The sequence below is a fragment of the Aphidius gifuensis genome, linkage group LG5, assembly GCF_014905175.1.
Source record: "Aphidius gifuensis isolate YNYX2018 linkage group LG5, ASM1490517v1, whole genome shotgun sequence".
Taxonomy (NCBI): Eukaryota; Metazoa; Arthropoda; class Insecta; order Hymenoptera; family Braconidae; genus Aphidius; species Aphidius gifuensis.
Window position 1 is genome coordinate 12,511,595 of NC_057792.1, and position 20,292 is coordinate 12,531,886.

At 29.7% G+C, this 20,292-nt stretch overlaps 3 protein-coding genes across 3 annotated transcripts; all 3 read left to right on the forward strand.

Moving 5' to 3' along the window:
- Nucleotides 1-3,113: 3,113 nt before the first annotated feature.
- Nucleotides 3,114-5,843, forward strand: LOC122856399. The gene is made up of 6 exons (XM_044158071.1): nucleotides 3,114-3,765; nucleotides 3,910-4,358; nucleotides 4,590-4,687; nucleotides 4,838-4,975; nucleotides 5,054-5,304; nucleotides 5,383-5,843. The coding sequence occupies exons 1-6, from the start codon at nucleotides 3,114-3,116 to the stop codon at nucleotides 5,841-5,843; spliced, it is 2,049 nt and encodes a 682-aa protein (XP_044014006.1).
- Nucleotides 5,844-9,722: 3,879 nt separating this feature from the next.
- Nucleotides 9,723-11,262, forward strand: LOC122856400. The gene is made up of 3 exons (XM_044158072.1): nucleotides 9,723-9,790; nucleotides 10,288-10,459; nucleotides 10,545-11,262. Exons 1-3 carry the CDS (start codon nucleotides 9,723-9,725, stop codon nucleotides 11,148-11,150), a joined length of 846 nt encoding a protein of 281 aa, XP_044014007.1. The 3' UTR covers nucleotides 11,151-11,262.
- Nucleotides 11,263-15,345: 4,083 nt separating this feature from the next.
- On the forward strand, nucleotides 15,346-18,579 carry LOC122856401. Its single transcript, XM_044158073.1, has 3 exons — nucleotides 15,346-17,589; nucleotides 17,781-18,462; nucleotides 18,527-18,579. Exons 1-3 carry the CDS (start codon nucleotides 15,346-15,348, stop codon nucleotides 18,577-18,579), a joined length of 2,979 nt encoding a protein of 992 aa, XP_044014008.1.
- The last annotated feature ends 1,713 nt before the right edge of the window (nucleotides 18,580-20,292 follow it).

Genomic DNA, 20,292 nt, shown 5'->3' on the forward strand with positions numbered 1-20,292 from the left:
AGAGTTTTTAAGATTTTATATGTTTCTATAAAATGTGAAAAGAGAATACTTTTCCTATGTCATTTTATGGGGTGAATTTTTTTTTTCTGTGTTTTATGAAATTTTAAGAGGCACAAAATGAGAATTGAATTTTCTATGACATTTTATAAAATGGTTGTATTTAGTGAGATTCTATAAATCGTCAAATGAGATCGATTTTTCAAGAATTTATATGACCACGTATTTTTTTGACCTCACATTAAAAGATTGTTTTTTTTTTTTTTTTTCGTGTAATAACACTTTCGAACTTCAAATAGTTATAGATAAATTGAAAAAAAAAAACTACAAATTTAATATTTAAATAGTTAATTTTTTTATTTTTAATTATCAAAACTGTATGTACGTATGAGCTTTTGTCATACGCAACAGCTCAAAAAACAATTTTCAACTTAAATGAGCTAAGGTGACCTGTTAAATAATATTAGAAAAGAAAAAATCTAGCTATACGACATTTACAGATCGATTTACACTGTGACAATGCTCTCTAGAAAATGCTGAAAGATTTAAATCATAGTATATCAAAACTTTTTTAACAAAAACCAATATGAAAAAATCAATAATACATTTTTGTAGAGTAGATATCATGGATTTAGCTCTTACCGAAATTGGAGAACTTCCGATGATGACAATTATGAAATTTGGTTATCACCAAATAGATAAAATCTGGGGCAAATTATCTGTGAAACAAAAGAAGAATCCAACAATTTTTGGATCAAGAAAATGTACTCAACATTCTCTACAAAAAGATTTGGGTTCTACAGATGACTCCAGATGTTTTTTACACATAGCGACTAAAGATTGTTTCAAATGTGAAGAAGGAAGTTCGAAAATCGATTTATAATGTGAGGTAAATATTGGAATAAATAAATAATTTCGAAGTATATATATTACTTTTCATTTAAAACAAATATATATTTTGATCGTTTAGATTTAGATTGAGCTTATATATGAGCAACTCTACAAATTCCGAACGTCGCCCTCTCCGAAAATTGATCAGTCGCAAGACTAGAATAAAACGGTAAACCCGTATTTTTGTTTTTAGTTTCGAAAAAGTTTTTCATAAATTGTCGGCCATTGTTATTTTCATGTTTTGAGCATTATTACTAACCGATTGGGCCTGGTTGCAATCGTTATGCGATGAACTAAGTTGACTTACCTCAATTTAATTATTTTTTTCTGTTAGAACTTGCAGTTTTTAGGTCGGCCATACAAAAAGTTTCCTCCAAAAGGTCTGCCATTGGTCTTTCCGTATTCAGTGCATCATTAATTGATTGAGCCTATTTTGAATTGTTATTCAATGAGGTAAGTTCATTGAGGTAAGGAAAAAAAAGTAAAAAGACCAATTGTTTATTTCATTTTTTTTTACTTTTTTATTGATTCTGGCCGTTTTTACGGGAATTTTATCCCGAATTATTCACCGATATAGTGAAATTTTCCTGGCTTTTCAATAAAAAAGTTTAAAAAAAAAAGAATTTATGGGCAAGCCCACAAATCAGGATTTTACATTTTGAACTCTAATTTTGGAGTTTTTTTTATCAATATACGAAAAAACTAATGTTTCGTATGAGAAGCTGAGAAAATTCTACGAAAAAAAAATATTGATGAAGCTTTGCTTTCGTTCTCAAAGTCTGAAAAAATGATTTGAAGAAAAAAAAATTTGTGTGTGGTAGCAGTACCCGCGAGGGAAGTGAAACTTCTTTCGCAGTTCGTCAAGATATTTGTAACGACTTTAATAATATTGACAATCAATTAATTAATGATAATATTATTGATGATATTAATAATATTGATAATGTTTATAGTATATGGGTCTTCGATTCTTGGCGATTTTTTAAGTACTCGAGTACTGGATGGATTCAGTACAAATATCCGATTCTTGTCAGAGCCAAACAATTGATTCACGATTCTTTATCACCGAATATCGTTAAAAGAATCGGTCTTGGTTTTCGCCCTTACAAAGCGCATTGTTCTAGGTTTTATAAACCTAGGCCATCTTTTGTATTTATTTTAAACTCTTTTTTAATATAAAATAAAAAAAGAAAAAAAATTAGAAAGAAACAACAAAGTTCGATTGACACTTGATGATTGGGCTTCTGACAGTTCTCATATAAATAATGAATAATTATTTTATTATTAACAAGAATAATATTAATATTAAATAATAAATATTAATATAAATATGAATATTATTTAATATTTAATATTTAATGAATAATAATAATATTTAATTATTTATTATTAATATTTATAATATTCTCTTTTTTAACATTATATTTTTCATTCAATTTCATTACTTTTTTTCTATTAATATTGTGTATACATAAAAAATAATGTATGATCAAAAAAATTAATAAAAAAATAATTATAATAACACGAATTTTTAATCGATTCTTTATGAATCGAGTACTTTTTGTGGCGATATATCGGCTGCCCGATTCTTACAAATTCAATTTTTGAAGATCGATTATTTTTCTAAGAATCGAAGAACCCTATTATAGTATAAATGATGATATCAATATGATATTTATAATAATAATATCGATCATATCGCGATAATATCCAAATTATAAATATTGATAATATTATCAATATTATATCGTTATTGATATTATTATTATTATTAATCCCATTGATGTTATCAAAATTATTTTCAATATTTTTATTTGTTGGAAATTGAACTTAACGACGCACACAAATACAAACAGTTGCCTTGGTGACATCACATACACACACATATACATTCATGCACACACAAAGTACATACACTTTCTGGCGACACCTCAAGCGAGGATGTCACACATTCCACCTGTAATTATTATACTTTTACTCTTTATTAAATATCAATAATATAATTGTTGTTGTTACATTATTGCACCATTTTCCTAATCATAATCACAATAGGTTATGGGCCCAGGACACAATTCAAACGGATTAATAAAATTGGAGCAATAAAATTATTTAATAAAAGTGAGTAAAACGTGGTATCGTGGAAAGTTCCAGAAGCGTCATATTGAAAAGAAGTATTAATAGAACATTGAAATAGTGAATAATCAAAATAACAATTGAAAATAAAAATGGGTTCAAATAATGCATCAAGAATTGAACTATTAAATAAAGAGAATTTTGATACTTGGAAAATGCAAGTTGAAGCAGTGTTGGTGAAAAATAATTTGTGGGGTTATGTGTGTGGTGAAGAAAAAGAACCCGAAATAGATCCAACATCAGAAACAACAAGAACAAGCTCAGAAAAATTAATTAAAACATGGAAAGAAAATGATAGAAAAGCAAAATCAGAATTAATATTGTGTATTCAACCGTCTGAATTAAGACAAATCAAGAAGTGTACAACATCAAACGATGTCTGGAAAACATTGCATGAGATATATCAATCAAGTGGACCGGCAAGAAAGGCCACGTTATTGAAAAAATTAATCTTGAATAAAATGGATGAAAATCAAAATGTAAGAGAGCATATAAGTGAGTTTATGAGTTCAGTGGATAAATTGTTGGACATGGACATAGTCATCAACGAGGATATGTTGTCAGTTATGCTATTGTATAGTCTTCCGGCAAGTTTCGAGAACTTTCGATGTGCCATAGAAAGTCGTGACTCATTGCCAAATCCAGAGGCTTTAAAAATAAAAATTCTTGAAGAAAGTGATGCAAGACAAGTTAAAGATTGTGAAAATATAAATAATAATAAAACAAATGCTTTTGTGTCAACATGTAATAATAAACAAAGTTGGAAACAAAATAGATACAACAATAATAAAAACATTGAAAAAACTCAAGGTAAAAATAATAATCATAATGCATCAAATAATTATAATAAACACAAGTTTCAAATAAAATGTTACAAGTGTGGTAAAGTTGGTCACAAAATTGCCGACTGTAATTTTAATGTGAATCATAATAATGAAACGACACAAATGGCGGATGAAACTGGATGGTATTCACAAGTCGCTACATGTGAATCGTCAATGCATACATACAAAAATGAACATAAACAATACAAATGGTGTCTTGACAGCGGGTCAACGTCACATATGAGCTCTTATGAAAATAAGTTTATAAATAAAAAGGGATGTATTGGCACAAGTGTAAATATGGCTAATGATACAACTGCAGCTATTGATTCACAAGGAACAATAAAAATTAAGATTAAAAATGATAATGAAAACAGAATAGTGAGATTGGATAATACACTATTGGTACCTAACCTTAGAACACAGTTATTATCAGTTGGAAAAATTACAGATAATGGTTTTACAATATTGTTTGATAAAGATAAAGCAAAAATATTGGATAAAGATAATAAGGTTGTTGTTGTTGCAAGAAAAGAAAATGGTTTATATTTTATTAGTGAAGAAATTGAAAAAGCAAACTTGTCAAGTGAAAATAAAAATAAAAGTTTGTTGTTGTGGCACCAAAAACTTGGTCATGTTAATTATAAAGATTTAAGATTGTTGTTGAAACAATTAAATATAAATTTTAATGACATTGAAACACCACAATGTGAAATTTGTATTAAAGGAAAATGTTGTCAAAAGTCATTCCCAAAGAAGTCACAAAGAAAAACAAAGTTACTTGAAATTATACATACAGACTTGGCTGGACCTTACAGGGTACCTTCCAAAGGTGGTATGAGGTTTGTGATTACGTTTATCGATGATTTTTCTCGAATGTGTACTGTAAAATTTTTAAAGCACAAGAATCAAGCTTTAAATGCATTCAAAGAATATAAAAACATGGTGGAAACACAAACAAACATGAAGATTAAACAATTACAATGTGACAGGGGAACAGAATATTTAAATAATGAATTTGATAAGTTTTTATCCGATGCTGGAATAATTAGAAGATTGACTGTGGCACATACACCACAGCAAAATGGTATTGCAGAAAGAAAGAACAGAACATTATATGATATGGCAAGGTGCATGCTATTACAAGCAAATTTAAAGGGACACTTTTGAGCTGAAGCAATAGCTACTGCCAATTATTTAAGAAACAGGTGTCCATCAAAAAGCATCAATGGAGAAATACCTTATAAATTGTGGAATGGTAAAGCACCATGTATTAAACATTTAAAAATATTTGGATCAAAAGGTCATTGTTTGAATAAAGATCCAAACAAGGATAAAATGGCTGAAAGAACAAAAGAATGTATTTTTCTTGGATACGATGATGACAAAATGACAACAGGAACAAGTGAAACTAAAGCATATCGTGTTTGGTTAACAAATGAAAACAAATTAAAAATAAGTAGAGATGTTATTATACTTGATGATGATGTTGATAATAACAATATAAAAATTATTAATGAAGAACATTTGTTGTCAGAAAATGAGTTTATAAACAATGAAGATAATGAACATGAAGAAAACATGATACAAAATTATGATAATAATACCAGTATAAATGATGGTTTTAAAGGATTCAGTCCTGCTTCAATAAGTAAAAGTAATCAAAATGTAAATAAGCATCAAGAAAAGATGAACAAAATAATAAATTTAGATCTTGAACAAGATAATGTAACACCAAGAGGCAAAGGACGTCCAATGATAATTAGAACTGGTGGACGTGGTAGACCACGTAAAGTATATCAAAATGTTCAACATCAAAAGACGTTAAACTATGAAGAAGAGTCAGCATGTATTGGTGAAGTACGAGTTGAAGATGCACTAAATGGTGATGATACAAATGAGTGGAAGATTGCCATAAAAGAAGAATTTGAGGCAATGCTCAACAATAAAGCCTGGAATATTGTAACTAGACCAAATGACAGAGAGGTAGTAGAATAATATTAAAAAATAAATATGATGAGTCAGGTAAAATAAATAAAAGAAAAGCACGTCTTGTAATTAAAGGTTATTCACAACGTCCAGGGTTGGATTATAACAATACATTTGCACCAGTAGTGAGGCTGAGCACAGTAAGAGTGTTCTTGTCACTATCAGTACAATTTGACATGAAGGTACACCAAATAGACGTGAATACAGCGTTTTTAAATGCTAATTTGGAAGAAAATATATACATGGAAATACCTGAATATATACATGAATCATTAAAAATGATTGTACAAGAAAATAATAATTGTTCATATCAAGCAAAACAAATGTTAAACAAGTTGAAAAATGGTAACCAAGTATGTCACTTGAACAAGGCTTTGTATGGATTGAAACAAGCCAGTAGACAATGGTACAAAAAGTTAAATAGTGTGTTAACAAGCTTGAATATGGTACAGTCAAAGTATGACAGCTGTTTATATATGTCAAAGAGAAATAAACAATTATTATTAGTAGTGGTATATGTAGATGATATATTGATATCATCCACAGATGAAAGTTGGACACATGAAATTAAAATGAAGTTGAAAAATTGCTTTGAGATCAAAGATTTGGGTAAAGCAAGTTATTGTCTTGGTCTTGAAATAAAGCAAGACAATGATGTAATGACAATAACACAAACAAAATATATAAGTGACATGTTGAAAAGATTTAACATGGAAAATTGTAAACCTGTTAAAACACCAATTGAAAGAAATCTACAATTTGATGATAATAAATTGCAAGAAAATCAAGTGTTACATGAAGGACACAAGTATCAAGAATTGATTGGAAGTCTTATGTATCTGGCAGTGGGTACCAGACCAGATATTATGTTTGCTGTAAACTTCTTGAGTCAATTTAATAATAATAACAATGCACAACACTGGTCAGCAGCTAAAAGAATATTAAGATACCTACAAGGAACCAGAGATGTTGGTTTAAAGTATATAAAGGGAAACAAATCACTTGAGGGATTTGTGGATGCTGACTGGGGTCAATGTCTTCAAGACAGAAAATCATATACAGGATATATATTTTTGTTATCAGATTGTGCAATAAGTTGGCAAACTAAAAAGCAAAAAATGGTAGCTAGTTCGTCAACAGAAGCAGAATATGTGGCTTTGTCACAAGCGACAAAAGAAGCAATGTATTTATCAAGGTTGGTAAAAGAGATTACAAATGACAACGTTTACAACACAGTGAATTTATCAAATGATAATCAAGGTGCTCATGCTTTAGCATATAATCCAATACATCATGCTAAAACCAAGCACATTGATATACGTTATCACCTGGTAAGAGAAGCAGTGGAGAAGAAGTTGGTAAACTTGAAATACATCAAATCTGAAGAGTTAATGGCAGATGTGATGACTAAAGGACTGGCAGGGCCAGCTCACAACAATTGCATCAGTAAATTTGGACTCACCAATGCAAGTTTGAGGGGGCGTGTTGGAAATTGAACTTAACGACGCACACAAATACAAACAGTTGCCTTGGTGACATCACATACACACACATATACATTCATGCACACACAAAGTACATACACTTTCTGGCGACACCTCAAGCGAGGATGTCACACATTCCACCTGTAATTATTATACTTTTACTCTTTATTAAATATCAATAATATAATTGTTGTTGTTACATTATTGCACCATTTTCCTAATCATAATCACAATATTATTATTCATAGAATTATCGTTATTGTTATTATTATGCATACCATGAATTAATATATATTAATAATATTATTAATAACAATTATTTCAATAATATTATACAGAATAACAATGTCAATAATAATTTAGATAACATTATAAATTAGGAATAATATCAATATATATTAGTCATAATATGAATGATATTTGAAATATGAATACTAATAATTATTAATATTTATACTTGAATATTAATGTCAGTATTGATCTTACCATTATCAATATTATATCGATATTATTATTATTAATAATATGATTCATACCATTGATATTATTAATATCGATGATATTATTGAAATTATTGTTGTTATTTTTATTTATACTATCGTTATAGATATCAATAATATTATTATAAATAATAATAATTTCAATAATATTATGAAGAATAATAATATCAATTTAATAATAGTAATAATATCATTGGTATTCATTATATCCATAATAATAATATCGATATTAATAATAAAATAATAATTATAATAATAATATCAATAACAACATATACTAATAATAATTTTCAATTGAGTATATGTATTAATTTATAATTTTTTGATGCATTATTTTCATAAGCGCTGCGAACCGATCAGCTACACTATTGGCAACGCACACACACACACACACACACACACACACACATCCATTCAAAGCATATCTTTTTTCTCGCCCGTAGCCACTCACTCACTCACTCTTATTAGTTATATGGGCAAATGCTTGCTCGTTCCGAGCGTTCGCTTGCTCCGAGCGTTACATGGCCGACACACTGATTTTTTTTTCACTACCCTGCGAAAAGAAGTTTCACTTCAAAAAAATATATGAATGGATGGAATTCCTTATACATTAACTTCGAAAATAATGACAAAGAAGAAAAAAAAAAGTTGAGTTTACCGTCTTATTCTAGTCTTGCGACTGACCGATTTTCAGACAGATACAAGATAGTGAGGTAGATAGTGAAGTAGATATGCATGGGTGTGATCTCTGAAAGCGTTGGCGATGCGAATTGTAAAAAGACTTAATTTAACTTTTGAGATAATAATAAATTTAATCTTTTACGTTTAAATTATTTGAAACATTTATACACACTTTTAATTTTAATATTATTTAATAACAATTTATTTATAAAAACGAAATATATCAATATGATGTAAATTATTTAAATACAAGACAACAAAATATATATATTATTATTTTGTGAGGTGGCAAAGCCACGTCACGAATACAAGTTTAATTAATATTTTCGGACACACCGTTTAGCTTGGTGGCCGGACAAGAAGTAATTATATATTTTATATTTTTACATGACGAGACACACCATATTACTAGAGTCCCGGTAGACGAATGTAGTGGGGATTATCGAAATATTTATGTGAGCATTCTCACTCGTTACAGAATAGTAACGTGAAGAATAAGAATTTACTACTGTGAAGAAAACTTGCTACGTTAGTAGTGAGAGTCATCATTTCACAATGCCTATGATATTTTTGAAATAACAAAGAAATAAAAAACAAAAATTAACGCTTTTCACTGTCTACCAATGTTTTTTACAACTACTCAATAGATTATTCAAACCATTATATGAATGATTTAATGAAATAATGATATAGAAAAATTAATTAAACACAAAAAACAGAAAGTGAATCCTAAAGAAAAAAAAGCAGTCCTGTCATGGCGTAGCATTCTGCGTGCGCATCCAAATTTGAACTTGGCGCTTCACTTTTTGAACTTAGCGCCTCATTTTTAAATTTACTAGATTCTCATTGGCTGCTGGTTGGATTTGGTTGGGTTTCGATAAAAATGGCCTAACCTCCACAGCCGCAACGTCAGTATGCGTTCGCAAAACGACGATGAGTTTACGAACGCGCGCGAGCTTAACGCGTCACCCAAGCCAAGCATTGCTAAGCATCTAGCCGGCAACCAGCAGCCATTATCGTGGCGGCTTCCACCGTGTATTCATCAAGTGTCAATCTTATATAAAGAAAAAAAAAAAACTTGACCTTATTTTAAAATTATTAAATTAAATACATTTTACATTTAAATAAAATTCTAATTTATTTATTATATATTATCAAAAGAAAATAATTAAAAATAATATTATTTGTTTCAATCATTATTTATTATCTAAAAAATTATAATAATGGAAAATTATGATGAATACACGTCCAACGAAGAGATGGACAGTTTTCAAGGTGGAGACAATACGATGTAAGTTAAACTATATTTATTCTTTAATTTTAATTAATTCTAATAATATTTAATCAATTTTTTTTTTTAATTAACGCTTATTTTCTACATATACTATTTTTTTTTTTTGCTATGCAAACCGGAAGTGATGGTTAAAAAAAATCTTTAATTTAATATAATCATTATTATAAATTTTAAATTATTACGTGTTACATGCAAAAAAAAAATCAGCAATTCAATAGTGTATGTATATGGTGGTTTTAAAGTCAATTAATTTGAAATAATAATGTACAGATTGCCTCGTGTTATTTTTTGGGGTTAGGTTTTTTTTTTAAGTAAAAAACCAGAGCGTCGTACCGCGTGTTCTAATAGGGTTAGGTTTTTTTTATCGTTTTTTGCCTGAAACAGTTGGAATAATTTATATTGTTTATAATATGCAATTACAATTATTATTAAATTTTATATTGTTGATTTATAATTCTTTATTTGTATTTGTAATTGTTAATTTAATATTACAGAGTCGTGACAGGCGCTGTGGTTCGTGATGACCCACATCGCAGACGTGCCAATGCACCACAACCCAGAGTTCGTGTTCTACGTGTCATCTTGAGCAACATGCAAGGACGTGAAATGCGAGTTCTCTTCTGGGATCAACGTGTTGCGGAATTTGAGAACAGAATTTTACGACAAGTACGTAACATGAATTTTTTATTCATTTATTTAAATTGAATATTTGATGATTAGTTATTTTACTTGAATTTTTTTTCTGTTTCAGATAATCAGAATCAGTGGTCCACGAGTAGTCGTTGCGAATCCACTATATGTTGATTTGACACAAAATTTAATGTCAATTGAATTGTCTATTCAACAGTCAACAACTGTCGACATTCTTGGACCAATTCCAGCTGTACGAGGTCCAGCATTACCAATGGCACCAAGTGTTGAGCTTCGTAATGCTGGAAACATGCTTGGTCAGGTTCAAATAACAGCATTCATTAGGCATCCTATTCAACGTCAAATAATTGGCAATTTTACAAGCGCAAGTGGTGCTATTACTGATGGAGTGTATCACCTCTGTGTTAATGTTGCTGTTCCTTCAGCACAAATGATTCCAGCTGGTTCTCATGTGACAATACTTGGTGAACTTCGTCGTAATAATCATGACACATTGATACTTCAAGTTACTGAAATGACAAACATACAAATTGTTGACGAGCAAATAATGGATCCAGCTCAACTTAGAAATGGATTCCATATTATTCCAAGGATTGCAGCTGGTGAACAACTTCCAGCAATACCAAATGCTGCACCACAGATGCAACGTCATCAATTTAATGCACCAGTAATAAATCATGGTAACTTGCTTAATGTTTTGATTTGATCAATAATACTTTAATCTTTAATCAGTATAATATTATTATTTGATCTTTTTTATTGTTTTATTATTTTCCAGGACCACAACCTGTTGTACAACCGCAACATCAAGTTGCTTTGCAACCTCTACATGCTGGTGTACAAGCACAACATCAAGTTGCTGTTCCAGCAGTACCAGCAGCACCAGCTGCTTTGCAATTACCACATGCTGGTGTACAACATCAAGTTGCTGTTCCAGCAGCACCAGCTGCTTTGCAATTACCACATGCTGGTGTACAACATCAAGTTGCTGTTCCAGCAGTACCAGCAGCACCAGCTGCTTTGCAATTACCACATGCTGGTGTACAGCCACAACATCAACTTGCTGTTCCAGCAGTACCAGCAGCACCAGCTGCTTTGCAATTACCACATGCTGGTGTACAACCACAACATCAACTTGCTGTTCCTGTTAATAGTGTTCAGGTTCATACATCAGCAGTGCCAGAACAAGCAGCTGTACAATTGCATGTTGATCCAGGTAGATTATATTAATTTGTATTTTTTTAATAAATTCATTAATTTTTATTAAATAAATAAATGTGTTTTTTTGTTTAGATAATGCATCAGCATTATTGGTAACAAATGCCAGTCAGGAACATCATCAGCCATCTTCATTTGGTAATCAATTACTTAATAATAATGATGACCAACATCAATTTGATTTGGAGTTTCCACCTATAAATATACACAAAAGAAAATCTGAAGGCAACTTAAATCGTGAAAATAAGCATCAGTTATTATCAAGAAAACGTGTTCAGCCATCAATATTACGTTCTAAAAAAAAAATTATTAAAACACAAGTAAATTCTGATGACGACTCATCTGATTATATAATTGAGCCTTCACAATCAATTTTAATTGAGGACAGTAGTAGTGGTGAATCAGACTGTGATGGTAAGCGTTCATCAAAGAGCAGAGATTCATCTGATGATGATTAAATATCTGTTTCTTTCATTTTTTTATTTTTTCTAAACATTTTTTTTTTCTTTTTAAATCTAACCACTTTCTTTAATTATTAATTAATGATTGCTAAACTATTAATTCATTAATTATAAATGTTAATGTGTGACACAAAAAAATTTTTAGTACTTTTTTTTTCATTTCAAAGTTAAAGTGTCAATTAGTATATATTGATAATATAATTCATGAATAATATGTATGAGTAGAATACATAGTAACTTTAAATAATTATTGTTTCTTATTTTATACTAATCGTTTTTATAATTTTGAAACATTTCGTCTGGTAGAAAAAAATAATTTTTTTTATCAAAAAAAAATAACGTGTAGTCTTGATGCCAAAATATGCATAATGCAAAATAATATTGTTGTTATAGTGATAAATATAATTGAGAAATTATTGATTATTGGTCAAGTATTAAGTATACTAACCAATAATGATGACTGATTATTTGATAATCGTGTACTTTAGATAACATATTATTACATAACAAAGTATAAATCTGATTAATACTCATATATTATTAAAAACCAAAAAAAAGTAACATGCAGTCGTGATGTCTGAGTAGAAATAATAAAAAATAATATTGTTATTATAGTAATAAATATAATTTCATAATTATTGATTATTGGTTAAGTATTAAAGAATAATGATGACTGATTACTTGATAATTGAGTTTATATAACACAGTATTAATCTGGTTATACTAATTGTTTGCTAGAAAGACGTAAAAATGCTCTGTACTTGATAATAAAAAAAAATTATTTTTATAAATTATATAATAATATAATAATAAAAAGAGAATATAAAAGAGAGTTGAGCTCCATCGGCATGTGTATTGCCAACTTATTATAAGTTTATATATGACTTAAAACAAGTACAAATAAATAATTTTATAGTATTATTATTCTTATTAAAAAAAAATGTAAAAGAGCTGAGCGTCACAAGTGTATACCAGTTTACATATGACTTGAAACAAATACGAATAAATAATTTTATATTATTATTATTATTAATAAAAAAAAAAAAATATGTAAAAGAGTTGAGCGTCAAATAAATAAAAATAGTTATAATGTGTTTTTGAAAAATTCTTTTGTTGTTTATTGCCTTTATTCTTCCTTATTATTTTCAGCTTTATACGTTTGTTTAAACCATGATAAAACAAACAACAAAATATACTTAATATGAAATCCTGGGCACAAGAGCGAGTAAATTAAATTAAATAATAATTAAATTATATAATGAATAATAATAAATTTTGTAATTGGTTTTTAGTCCACATTTCTTTAACTTATATATATAAAATAAATAAAATATATATATAAATGATATATGATAATTGTTGTTTGTTGTTGATAATAAATTTTATTGTAATATATAGGTTGGTATCATTTACATCCTGGTTATGGTCGTTGGTATTGATGTATCAAAACCAAAATTTTCAAGAGCCATTTGTTGCTATTGTTATTGATCCAGTTAGAAGAATATCTGATGGTAAAGTTTGTCTCGGTGCATTCAGAACATATCCAAGGGTAAATAAATAATTCTAACATAAAAAATAATAATAGACGATCTCATTAGCCAAGTTATAATATTAACTGTTCAATTATTTTCTCATACGATGTTTTAATGCTAATAGAATTTTTCAAACACGTTGATGAATTTGTTTGTTAATTTTCGTTGTTTGTTTGTAATAAAAACAACAATTTGACAACTGTGTACAGTGGTGTGTAGTAGTGTGAGTAAGTTCAATAAATCTTTTACTTCATTTTATAAAAAAAAGAGGGCACTTTCAACTATCATACACTTTATGTAGTATCATACGTATCATACGTATGATTGTATGTTACCCCGAAAATCGTCGAATTACCCATCACTGCAGTCCAATTCACAGCAGTCCAATTCACAGGGCAAATTTTTTACAATTTAGGGCTATTTTTTGCCGCTGATGGCGCTTGTAAAATTTTTTTATATAGATTTTACATACAAAAGCTTCACAAGCGCCGCCAGTGGAGGAAAAAAGCCCCAAATTGTAATGCTCTGTGAATTGGACTGCAGGGCATTACAATTTAGGGCTTTTTTCCTCTACTGGTGGCGCTTGTAGAACTTTTGTATGTGAAATCTATATAAAAAAATTTGACAAGCGCCGTTACCGGCAAAAAAAAGCCCTAAATTGTAAAAAAATTGCCCTGTGAATTGGACTGCCGGGCTTCCGAGTGATTTTGGGAACGCACTTCTGAACACTGAGTTCATCATGAAGAAAACAGCCATTAGCAAATGGAGTCATGGACCGCCATAAGTATTGCTTATCAACGCCCTCTTTAATTTAAGTACTAGAAGTATGTAACTGGCAATTGTATTGGATTTCCATTCAATTGCATTATATACTTCATGCTTATATATACTGCAGTATACTGTAATTGTTTATAATAATTTCAGTGTCGTTATTTCAACAATATTGTTAATATATTGTTAATATAAATTTATCAACATAATTATTCAACAAAACATTAACTATCGTCAACAAAAAATTATAAAGCGTTGCGGATTTGTTGTCATCAGATTATCCAAAGGAGGCAATCAAATAACTCATGTTCATAATTCTAACCTCAATAAGGTAATTGTTTGTTAGATTAACTTTATCTAATTATTCTCTGTAATAATATTATTTTACATTTATTACACACAATTATTAATATACTTATTTATTTTATTTACAGAGGAAAGCTGAACTGAAGGCCAAAAGAGATTTTGATTGGTTTTTGTCTAGGTGTTGAATATTTAGCGGAAGAAAATTGTATTCATTGTTTATTCAATTATAAATACACTATAAACACTGTGTTCATTCGCTTTACTTCAATAAAAAGTTTTTTACATTTTCACCTTTCCTATCCTATTATTCACAAGTTATAAGACAATCAGATAAATAGAAAAAAGATAAAACCAGACCAAGAGCAAAGAATAAGAGTAGATAAAGATTCAGACCTAAGATAAAAGATAGTCAAAGAAAGTTATTGGATTAGCAAATTACAGTATCAATAGTTGGATTTATATCCATAATAGACATTAACAGTTTATTTAATTAACTAATATTTTTACTATTAACAGTTTATTGATTCAGCCAATATTTCAGAGCCTGATACAGACTTCTAATTTATTTACAGATACTAGATAATTTATATGTTTACAGATTAGATAATATACAATGGAAAAAAACACTCAATGTTCTATTGACATACAAAATCCTCTTCGTAAAAAAAGAAAACAACAATTAGTAATTAAACAGGATAGCCAAGAATTTAGTTTTATTGATAATCATTATCGTCAAGCAGATGTTTTTACAGAAAATTCACGTTTATCTCGTCAAAGAAAAAGAAAACAGGAGTTAAAAATCAAAGTAGATAGTTCTGTATGTACAATTGAAACTGGCATAAATAAAAGTATGCAGCCAAGACTTAAATCAAGGAAGCAACAATTTAATGTCAAAAGCGATCATTCTACATTTCCTGAAGTCAATAAAGTAACTGAAATTGATTTAACTAGACTGCCTACAATAACTGACATTTCTATATTACAAAACAATCAGGTGCAGATAGTTAGGGCTCCTTACCAAAAAAGATGTGATTCATCAACCCCTGTTCTCTTATCAGCACAACCGGATAATAGCCTAGATGAATCAGTAATACTTGAACATTATCTCGGTCCGATGAATATACTTTGTATACATTGTAAAGCAAAACATTTTGAATCAGAAAAAGTTTGGCATAAAGGCAAATCATTCAATGATTGTTGTAGCCATGGTAAAGTTAAGTTAGATCCTTTGCCTGAGCTTCCATTAGTATTAAAAGAATTATTTACAGGTGCACATCCATTGTCGAAACATTTTTATGATAATATCCGCCTGTATAACAGTTCATTTTCAGTTGCGTCATTCAATGCTAATTTAGTTGCGTTCAGAAATCGTCGACCCGGTCCATTTTGTTTTAAAATCCAAGGTCAAATTTACTATCAGATAAATACGTCTTTATATCCAGCTAATAACGATATTCCAAGAAATGGACAACTTTTTATCGTTGATTCTAATGAAGCAGTTGACTATCGATTGAGTACTCATAGAAGTTTAAATAGGGAAGTTCTTGAAGCTATTGATAATATAATGCGCCAACATAATGTATTCGCTCAATCATTTCAAATGATGAAAGATGAATTAGACACAATGACAATAGAAAATAATGGTATTGAACCAGAGTTAGAATTACGTTTCTCTCTCAAAAAAGGACTTGACCGGAGACGTTATAATTTCCAGCGTGTCAATGAAGTTGCTGCAGTATTTTCAACAACAGCAGATGGCGAACTTCCAGAATCATATGTAACTATACGTAATAAACATACCAAAGAACTTCAATATGTTAGCTCAATGAATGAGAATGTTGAAGCTTGGACTTATTCATTATATTACCCTTACGGAACCAAGGGCTGGCATGATGGAATAAGAATGGAAAACAGCGTACGTAGAGTAACTCGAAATGCGTACATCAAAAATCAAATGGCCATTCGAGAAGACCATAATAATTACATTATAATGGGACGTCGACTGTTTCAACAATGGACAGTAGATAATTATGTAAAAATGGAAAGAGATAGAATGACGGTTCTACGCAATAACCAAAAACAAATGAGAGCTGATTCATATCAAGGTTTGCTTGATCATTTACAAAACAGAGCAAATGATACAAACAGTCAGATTGGAAAAGTAATCATTCTACCATCATCTTATCAAGGATCGCCACGTAATATGCTTCAAACATATCAAGATGCAATGGCTATCGTTCGAAAATTTGGCAAACCGGACTTATTTATTACAATGACTTCTAATCACAAATGGAAAGAAATTACTGAAAATCTTTTGGACGGACAAACTGCTTCAGATAGACCTGATTTAGTTGCACGTGTCTTTGAAAATAAAAAAAAAGAACTTTTAAACCTGATTAAAGATAAAAAAATTTTTGGTGAAGTACAAGCTTATGTTTATGTTATTGAATATCAAAAGCGTGGCTTACCACATGTTCATCTATTATTGACTTTGAGACAAAATTCAAAAATAACAACTCCAGCAATTGTAGACAAATTCATTTCAGCTGAAATTCCTGATCCAAATAAATATCCTCGATTGTACGAAATTGTAAAAAAAAATATGGTTCATGGCCCATGTGGTGACTGGTGTTTAAATGAAAAAGAGAAGTGTTCTAAACACTACCCTAAAGAGAATACCAATGAAACAATTTTGGATGAAAATGGTTATCCTGTCTATAGGCGCCGTGATAATGGTACTCATACTCGCCAAGATGGTTTCAGATTTAATAATAAACACGTTGTACCTCATAATAGAATATTGTTATTAACACTCAATTGTCACATTAATGTTGAAGTTGTTTCAAATATTAAAGCCGTAAAATATTTATATAAATATATATATAAAGGTCATGATGCTGCTGCAATTGTTATTCAAGAATCAGACCCAAACAGCGGCCAAGTTCAACAGACAATTCAGCATGACGAAATTCGTGATTACATAGAGACCCGGTACGTTAGTCCTCCTAAAGCATGTGCGCGAATCTTAAATTATTCTTTGCATGGTAGAAGTCATGCAGTTGTACGATTGCCGATACATCTACCAAATCAGCAGACTTAATGATTGAAGACATTAACAATGATGACGCAATTAGATCAGCACTTGGTAAAGAATCAATGTTAATTGCATATTTTAATTTAAACGAACATGATCCACAAGCAAGGCATCTTACCTGCTCAGTATGTATACAAAAAATTAGCTCATGTCCAGAAGAAATAGAATTTGCAAAATATTTGTTAACAGTAGGTGATGGAACAGCAAGTAATAATGATTCTGATTTGAGCTTACCAGAATACTGTATAGCACCTCGTGACGCTGATATAGCAGAAGATATTTATGGAGAGGTCATAAGAAATAAAGAATATGATAAATTAGCAAATTGGGCTATTTTATCAGCAAGAAATGTCGACGTCGATGATATAAGTATAAGAGTTGTCGAATTATTAGACAAGTCAACGGAAAAAATTTATACAAGCATGAATAGTGTCAAGAATTGTGATAATGGTGAGATCCGTGAAGCGCTTTTACCCGAATATTTGGAAACTTTAAATCCACCAAATTTACCTCCTCATGAATTACGATTACGACAAAATACTGTAGTCATGTTAATTCGAAATTTATCGATTAATAAAGGTTTATGTAATGGAACAAGACTACAAATATTAGATTGTTCAAATCATTTATTGAGATGTAAAATTTTAACCGGTGATAAAAGAAATGAAATTGTTTTTATAAATCGTATTACTTTGTACAGTGATGACACGTATCCGTTTGAGTTTGGAAGACGACAGTTTCCAATTGAATTAGCTTTTGCTATGACAATAAACAAATCTCAAGGGCAAACTTTCGATAAGATCGGAATAGATCTCAGAAGAGATATTTTTAATCACGGTCAATTGTACGTAGCTTTATCGCGAGTTCACTCATGGGATTCTCTCAAAATCTATTTGGGTAACCAACGAGAGTCTAATACTGTGCAAAATTATGTGTACACAGAGTTATATGATTAATTTTTGAATTTATAAACCAACTTCTTCAAGAGCAAAACCATACAGTATTTTTTATCGAGAAAAAAATTTATCTGCATATTATTTCTTATAATTATTTCTTATAATCAAAGAATAATATTGCACAATTGTTTAAAAGCATATAATTATGGAATTTGTTTAATTTATTTAAATACTTAATAAATTGATTTAATTAATAAATAGTTAGTTTAGTTTAGTAAAAATATAAAAACACTAAAAAAATAAAGTATTGCACGATCGAAGCGAATCACTGATCTGCGCATCGAATGTAAAATTGGTCAACGATAGCGGCCGCTTGCGGCCGCTGGCGGCGCTAGTTACTAAAAAAAGTACAGAATATGTATAATTTTTGAATCGATGACAGTTATCTCAAAGTAATTCATAAAAAATTCGTTTTTAAGAATTATCAAAATTCAACATTTTGACGTATTTAGTTCAAGAGATTCTTGTGATATTTTACGAACACAATTCGACCTTTGATTCACAGAGATTTGAACAAAAACGTTGATGCCACATGCTCTGAAGATACTCATATTTTTGATATTTCGATTTTTTCTCTCCAGCTGTTTTCTCATGGAATCTTCTTGGCATGCCACACATGGATATTTACGTATTACGTGTGTCCCAGTAACAAGCCCTGACATGTATAGACATATTTTTGTGAGAGCAAATACGTTCGAATGACTTCTAAGGAACCTTCCTATATTCCCAGGTTGATACAAGGCTGGATATGAGTTTAGCAGCATTACCGAATTAAGTTAGTACTCAATCATTATAATTAATTCGTAACTATTCCATTGTTTTTAAGACAAAAGAAGTAAGTAAAAATCTTAAGTTTAACTTTGCCGACTCATTTATTTATCTTTTTGATCTGGTCATCTTAATTTTATAGAGATTTTGCATTCTTTTGAAATCATTGTGCTATTATACTAATTTAACCTAGTAAAAAATAAAATCAAAAATATAAAAAAGTATAAAAATGAAATATACATGACAGGCAGGTTATTCAAAGTATAATCCATTTGAGAAAAGTCCCTAGATATTTTACCCCATGTTTCAATCAATATTATTCGACCTCTATTTTTATTATTATGTATATGCAATAAACGAACAGTCGAATTTAATGTTGTCAATACAATTGGATATGTTGTACTTAATAAAAACTGTCTGAAACCGAACAGTATTTTCGTGGAGCAACTTATTTTAAAAACATTATTCATTCGAACAAAGTACTTTTCCACTCCAGCCATGAATATTGTTTCTATTTGACGGAGTTTTTTATGTGTAAACATCTTTAGGCGTGGGTGGCAGTTGGAGTTAAATGGAAAAAGCGAAAAAAGAGCGTCATATCCTTCGATGGATATGAGCTTGAGTCTATCACTATAATAAGCGTAATAATAGTATTATTTATAGTATGCTAGGTTAACCAGCGGTCGGTAACTGTTACCATGAGGCAATATTAAATGTAAATGAATTAGAAATATAGCTGGAA

What these genes read in the sequence shown, in the direction of transcription:
- LOC122856399 (XM_044158071.1), top strand. Translation starts at nt 3,114, where the DNA reads ATGGGTTCAAATAATGCATCAAGAATTGAACTATTAAATAAAGAGAAT. An exon ending in TATTGGATAAAGATAATAAG is followed by an intron (nt 4,359 to 4,589) that starts GTTGTTGTTGTT and finishes TGTTGTCAAAAG; the next exon opens with TCATTCCCAAAGAAGTCACA. An exon ending in TGAAAACAAATTAAAAATAA is followed by an intron (nt 5,305 to 5,382) that starts GTAGAGATGTTA and finishes ATTTGTTGTCAG; the next exon opens with AAAATGAGTTTATAAACAAT.
- LOC122856400 (XM_044158072.1), top strand. Translation starts at nt 9,723, where the DNA reads ATGGAAAATTATGATGAATACACGTCCAACGAAGAGATGGACAGTTTT. An exon ending in CAAGGTGGAGACAATACGAT is followed by an intron (nt 9,791 to 10,287) that starts GTAAGTTAAACT and finishes TTAATATTACAG; the next exon opens with AGTCGTGACAGGCGCTGTGG. An exon ending in AGAACAGAATTTTACGACAA is followed by an intron (nt 10,460 to 10,544) that starts GTACGTAACATG and finishes TTTCTGTTTCAG; the next exon opens with ATAATCAGAATCAGTGGTCC.
- LOC122856401 (XM_044158073.1), top strand. Translation starts at nt 15,346, where the DNA reads ATGGAAAAAAACACTCAATGTTCTATTGACATACAAAATCCTCTTCGT. An exon ending in TTGTTTCAAATATTAAAGCC is followed by an intron (nt 17,590 to 17,780) that starts GTAAAATATTTA and finishes TTTGCATGGTAG; the next exon opens with AAGTCATGCAGTTGTACGAT. An exon ending in TTCAAATCATTTATTGAGAT is followed by an intron (nt 18,463 to 18,526) that starts GTAAAATTTTAA and finishes TACTTTGTACAG; the next exon opens with TGATGACACGTATCCGTTTG.